Consider the following 6649-nt stretch of genomic DNA (forward strand, 5'->3'; position numbering starts at 1 on the left):
TCCGCTGCCTGCTGGTGTCCTCTTCCCCTATTAGCATCTCTCCAGTCTTTGCCGCACCCTCCACCTTCTTTGTGGCCAGCTCGGGTTTTTTTATCAGGGGTGACGGCTGAGGGATGCACGCACACAGGGGAGGGCTGCTCCAACCAGAGTCGCTCACATTTTCCATCCTAGGTGCCAGGCATCTCTCTCCTCTCCCACCCCAGAGGCAGCCAGGTTTAGGTCACCTGGCTTAGAGGCAGACAGTCGATAGCTAGGCCCCCAAATTTCAGGCCTTTGGAGCCCTGGTATTACCTTTCAGTTCCCCTCTGTGGGTGAAATGGGAGCCGACTGACCGGTGACTTTTATACTTTCAACAAAAGCCTGCTGACTAATTCCTCATCTCCAGGGGCTCACCTTCAACCCCAGACTTCTCTGCTCTCAGGCCTCCCATGTCAGTCTATTAGCCAAACATCCTGAGCTTTCCTGGACAGTCCTGCTTTCACTGTCCTCATATTTATCTATTTATTTGTGTAGCTATTTCAATTTATATTAACTTTACATATTTCATATAAATTTATATTAATAAAAATGAAAGGGAATTAAAAATTTTAGCCTCAAGTGCTTAAGAGACACATGGCTGGTGTTTACCATTGGACAGTGCAGATAGAAAATATTTCCATTATTGTGGAAAGTTCTGTTGGAGAGCTGTGATCTACGGGCCGAAATTCCAGTATATTGGCATCCAAACTACATCTCACAGACCATTTCTTCCTAGAAGGTCCTAAAGCTCCTTTGACCTTTTTTTAAAAAAATTTATTTAGTTTTGGCTGCGTTGGGTCTTCCTTGCTGCGTGTTGCAGTACGTGGGCTTCTCATTGCGGTGGCTTCTCTTGTTGCGGAGCACAGGCTCTAGGCGCGCGGACTTCAGTAGTTGTGGCACATGGGCTCAGTAGTTGTGGCTCGTGAGCTCTAGAGCACAGGCTCAGTAGTTGTGGCACACGGGCTTAGTTGCTCCGCAGCTTGTGGGATCTTCCCGGACCAGGGCTCGAACCCGTGTCCCCTGCATTGGCAGGCGGATTCTTAAAACCACTGTGCAACCAGGGAAGCCCCTCCTTTGACCTTTTGAGTGAACTCATTTGAGTTCCCAAAATGTCAGATCCTGTTGGGATTGGAGGCCACTTGGCAAAGGAAGCCTTTGAAGAAGTGTCCCCTATAAAATTGACCATTACCAAGTTTTTTGTTTGTTTGTTGTTTTATTTGCGGTACGTGGGCCTCTCACTGTTGTGGCCTCTCCCGCTGCGGAGCACAGGCTCCGGACACGCAGGCTCAGCGGCCATGGCTCACGGGCCCAGCCGCTCTGCGGCATGTGGGATCTTCCCGGACCGGGGCACAAACCTGTGTCCCCTGCATCGGCAGGTGGACTCTCAACCACTGCGCCACCAGGGAAGCCCGACCATTTCCAAGTTTGAATGCCTGCTGTTCCCCACGGTGGGACATGCGGGACCTGGGATGTTCTTGGTGCATGTGATCTCCAAGATGTCATTTGCAAAGGAGGGAACTTGGTGTCTATTAGTCTCATCCAAGCCATCAGCCCTGGCAGCCGTGTGTAACAGCTGGATTTGGAGACCAGTGTTGGTGGACAGAGGAAGGGGCAGGGCTGAGAGAATCACAGCTGGGATGGATGCTTTGTGATCTGTTCTGCCCTGGAGGGTGAGGGTGGGAAATGCTTCTCAGAGCCTCCCCATCTTCCTTTCTGGACACCTTAGAGAGGAGCCTTTTGCTTCAGAGAGAAACGAAAAGGATTTTTTTTCCCCTTCTCCAGTCCAAGGAGAAGGGACACTTTGGGGTAAGAGGTTTAACCAGAAGCAGTTTCTTTTTGGAACAGGGGCAGTGCTTTATTCCTGGCCAGTTCCTGCAGGCAAACAGCATGCTGGGCTGGCCTGCTGCCCCAACTCTACCTGTCATGTGCTTGGCAAGTCTGACTTGAGTCCTTTTTTCCACTGCCTTCCCCACCCCGTCAAACTGCCGTTGCAACCTCTCATTTTTCTGCTGCCTAGATGATTAAAAAGCATGACTTAGTGGAAAAATCTTGACCTCCTTGGGGTCAGCCTCTTAGGCAGCTGTCAGAGATAAGATTGTACTAGCAAAATACTCAGCTTTGCTTTGCAAGGCTTTCTGTCTCGTTGTGAGGAAACGAGAAGCTGTTTGGTTCTGGGTGCGTTTTGTTTGTCTTTGGAGAGAGCTACAATTTTCAGAGGCATAAATTGGTATTATCTGATAATACAATATAATCTCTGATGGGAGGGTTAGATTATTATAGTGATTTTTTAAAATGTAATTAACAGGCTTTGTAAAAGAAAAAGTTTTTTTTTTTTTCCATGGCGCCTGCTTTGAGCAATTCAGGGAGCAAAGTTCTCTGGCAAGTAAGCCGTATCAGAAGTTCAATGCTCAGACTTCCCCCAAGGACTTAAAAGACTTAATTGTGTGGCTCCTGGTATGAAAGGCATTGTTTGGAGTTATTTTAATTACTGTGTTAGTATTGCTGCCTCTTGCTTGGAGTTTGAAACTGCTGTTGGAGACTCTGCTCTCGCAGTCCTGTTGAAACTGCTCCAAAGAGGACATTCCAATTTGAGTTTAGCATATGTCTTCAAAGCATTTTATCATCTCTGTATTTGCCCAGGCTTTTGCACCCACCTAGTGAGACCAGAAGGCCACTTCACTTCTTACAAAGAGAAACTGAGGCCCGGGCGTTTGAGAGGTCTTGGTTAGGGTTGTACAAGTGATGTCAAGGTTGATGTGGCTTGACCCAAGTGTTGTCAAATGAGCGCCTCATTCGAAGTCCTGTGGGTCTGAGTTTGGGTCCCCGTTCAGCCGCTTCCTAGCTCTGTGGCCTTGAGTAAGTCACTTGCCCTCTCTGTGCTTCAGTTTCCTCATCTATAAATAGTGATCACACCACTGCATACTTCAGAGGATTATTGTGGAGATTGAGATTCTGCTCAGCAAACGTGCCTGGCATATCTTCCATCATCAGCAGCCTCCTTATTTTAACACTTTTCCCCCTACTTTTAGTTAAAGACGCATTCCCGGCTTAGAACAAAATCATATGCTCTCTGCTCTTGTCGTCGTCCTCCTCCTTCTGCTGGCCTTGCCGCTGCCTGTCTCTCTGGCTCTTCCTCAGCGGGGGCGATCCTAGCTAGGAGCCGGGCGCCACCTCTCTCAGCCAGGGGGTCACAGCATAGGCCCAGCCCTGGGCTTGAGGTCAGAGGGTAGAGGCAGGGGCCCAGGGCTGTCTTGGGCCAGGTGTCCATCCCCTCTTGATATTTCGCAGCTCTGTCCTTGAAGACTTAGAACAACTGTTTGGACGGGGCAGTTCATCCTCTGGACCTAGCTGCCCATCTTCTGGACCTAGCTGCCCAGATGGTCATCCTGGGGCCTGAACTGCCAAATGGACCATTAAAGCCTAGGGTCTTGGGCTTCCCTGGTGGCGCAGTGGTTGAGAATCTGCCTGCCAATGCAGGGGACACGGGTTCGAGCCCTGGTCTGGGAGGATCCCACATGCCGCGGAGCAACTGGGCCCGTGAGCCACAAGTACTGAGCCGGTGCGTCTGGAGCCTGTGCTCCACTACGAGAGAGGCCGCGACAGTGAGAGGCCCGCGCACCGCAGTGAAGAGTGGCCCCCACTTGCCACAACTAGAGGAAGCCCTCGCACAGAAATGAAGACCCAACACAGGCAAAAATTAATTAATTAATTAATTAATAAACTCCTACCCCCAACATCTTAAAAAAAAAAAAAAAAAGCCTAGGGTCTTGCCCACCCTCCCTGGTCAGTTTTCTGTGAAGTGGGCATGTTGACCCAGTGGCATCCATTCATTGTTCAGAAGGCACAGGTGTTGAAGACAGGAGATCTAGGTTTGAATCCTGGCTCTTCCTTGTGACCCTCAGAGCCCCAGGTCTCTCTGCTCCTGGGTAGCGGGGGGAGTGGGGGAGGTGAGGCCTACCGGAGGTATCTGAAAAAGCTTTGTAAACTGTAGCATACTTTCCACTCGTGGGGGTTCCCCTCACTCATGCCCAAGGCTTGTGCTCGGAAGGGCACCTGTGTCCTCACCCACAGCAGGGGGCTCCGGCTCCCCAGAAGAGAAGTGAGGAGGGGCCCAAGCAAGCCACTTGCCCTTCTCCCTGCTCGGCATGTGGGTCTGTGCTCAGAGCCCAGTCCAGGGGCAGACCTGCACGGCTGGCTGCATCGGGAAGAGAAAGCCCGCAGGGGGGCGCCATCTTTCCCGCGCCTCCCTTCACCCCACTAGCCTAGCCCCTCCCTGCCTTGTTTTCCTCCTGGCCGCCATTACGATACTGTTTATAAGCCCCGTTAAGTCTTTAATGATGCCTGGTTGTGCAGCTGGCTTAAGACTTAATCCCGCAGCAATAGGGCTTTATTGGATAAATGGTTAATAATCACTCGTCTGCAGGGATTGGGGAGGTTGTGTTGAGGCCCCTGATTCCCGGAAGCCCCACGTAGCCCCTGACATGGTCAGGGACTTGATGGGGACAGCAGTGCGTGGGGCTAGGTGCAATAAGATTGGGTACCCTCATAACACCCGAGAAGTTGGGAAGGCCTGAGTTTCTAGGAGAGCACTGCTACTACCTCCAAGGAACAGAGCCAGGCACAGGGAACCCCCCGGGATCTCTTCAAATGTGTGTCTCCACCCCCTCCAGGGTCTGCTTTCCTTTATCTTGCCATTAACAAGCTGTGTGACCCTGAGCCAGTCTCCTGACCCCTCTGGGCCTCAGTTTTCTTATCTATCAAATGGAGAGGTTGGAAGAGATGGCCTTGCAGGTGCCGTGTGATTCTGTGAGCCCAAGCGTCCCAGACAGTCTCCTCTCTCTGGCTGTCTGGCGTGTCCCCGAGAGCTGTGTGTGGCAGGAGACCAGCAGCCCATTGGATTAAGTACTTAAGCTGCTGGGCAAAAATTGGGTCAGCTGTAGTCACAGGGCAGTGTGCGCAAAGGGAATCCACAGAGCCTGGATTTTGTAGCCTGGTTTGGGGTTTCTCCCAGCTCTGGTCAGGACACACAGTAGGCATCAGAAAAAGGAAGCTCGTTGACAGGACTCTGGAAAGAGAAGTAGACACTTTCAGGTGTAGAGCCGTCAAGGAGCCAGGTGTTGTTTACAGGTGAAAAAAGAGCCTGGGATTATGTTCCCATGTGCCTGTGTCTGGGGCCATGCCTTCAACGCTGATTTGACTTTGACTTTACAGCTACAGTGAGATCAGAACCCGTCTCCTTGAGGGGCACGTGGTATTGGCCACGGACTTGGGAGTCAGGCAGACCTGGGTTTGATCCCATTCTACCACTGCTCGTTTCCAGGCTGAATGGTTTGGGCAACCTCCTTCTCCAGGAATCTCCTGGGATTCTTTCAGGTGGCGTGAGCAGCACCTATGTTTCTGCCTGACTGTGTTGGGTCCAAATTATATATGTAAAGTACCTGGTAGGTGCCAATAATTATCCTGGGAGGAATTTAATGTTATGGCACCTGCTGTATGCATTGTACTTCTAGAGTAAAATGCTTGCTGCAAATGGAGATGTGACTCACTGTGGACGTGATTTTGAGTTCTTTTATCTGAAAACAAGACCAAAAAGTACAAACGCAAATTTGATGGCACTGCCATGAAAACTTTCAGCTTCAGGATTAGTCTGGGTTTCCTTTGTTGCCCCAGAGTTTGTTCCCTGGCTCCTGCCTGATGCTCTGCAGTATCCCACCTGCTGCTCCCCAGTATCCCAAGGGTGTAGCACGGTCTCTGGTGTATAGCGGGGGCTCGGTCCTGCACGTGCACATGATGGGGTTCTCCGCTTTTATTTCAGATCTTCCCTGACCCGTCAGACTTCGACCGCTGCTGCAAACTGAAGGACCGTCTGCCCTCCATCGTGGTGGAGCCCACAGAGGGGGAGGTAGAGAGCGGGGAGCTCCGGTGGCCCCCTGAGGAGTTCTTGGTCCAGGAGGATGAACAGGAAAACTGTGAAGAGACACCGAACGAAGACAAGGAACAGTAGAGTCCACGCCGGCTCCCACAGGGTCACACCAGACAGCATCTGTACCTGAACTGTGTTCTTTCCCGCTACCATGGAAGGAGAGCATGAGCCACAATAGTTCTGAAAAAGTCAGGCGATGGCTTCCATTTTGCACCTGCAAATCACTGAGTTGGTTTTCTTTTCTTTTCTTTTCCTTTTTTGAGATGTCGGGCAGCGGAGCCCTCTGTGACAACATGCCAGACCTTTGAGAAAGGAAACTGCTTAGAGCAGGGGTTGGGGGGTGTGGGGAGGCGGGCGTCTTGGAGATCTTTATCTGAACTCAAGCAGGCTGGGGGCAGCCGTGGGATTCCAGTGGGCTCTGGGGGTGGACTGGGATGGGGGGACGTGCAAAGCTAGCAAGGAACGTCTGGGGCAAGAAAACAAATAGGAGATGAAAGAGAAAATACACATTTTAAAGAAAACATTGAGCAGAGAAGTGCACCCAGGAAGTACCTACCCAGCAAGCATTCGCTCTGGCTGCTGGGACATCAGACAACAAAGTTTTCATCTCTCTCTAGTTTTGCCCACTGCCAGCCTTTGTTTTTGTTTCAGGTGTGTTGGTCTGTAATGGGGAGGCAGGCAGAGAAGAGCAGTGGAGGCTGGCTACCT

At 51.2% G+C, this 6649-nt stretch overlaps 1 protein-coding gene across 1 annotated transcript in view; it reads left to right on the forward strand.

Annotated features, from left to right (window-relative positions):
* Positions 1 to 6022, forward strand: part of LBH (LBH regulator of Wnt signaling pathway) — a 24588-nt gene extending 18566 nt beyond the window's left edge. Inside the window, exon 3 of the mRNA XM_007470878.1 lies at positions 5834 to 6022. Within this exon, the coding sequence (XP_007470940.1) occupies positions 5834 to 6022 (189 nt within the window). The remainder of the gene's footprint in view (positions 1 to 5833) is intronic.
* Positions 6023 to 6649: the final 627 nt, after the last annotated feature.

Source organism: Lipotes vexillifer, unplaced genomic scaffold (genome assembly GCF_000442215.2).
Source record: "Lipotes vexillifer unplaced genomic scaffold, Lipotes_vexillifer_v1.1 scaffold717, whole genome shotgun sequence".
Lineage (NCBI taxonomy): Eukaryota > Metazoa > Chordata > Mammalia > Artiodactyla > Lipotidae > Lipotes > Lipotes vexillifer.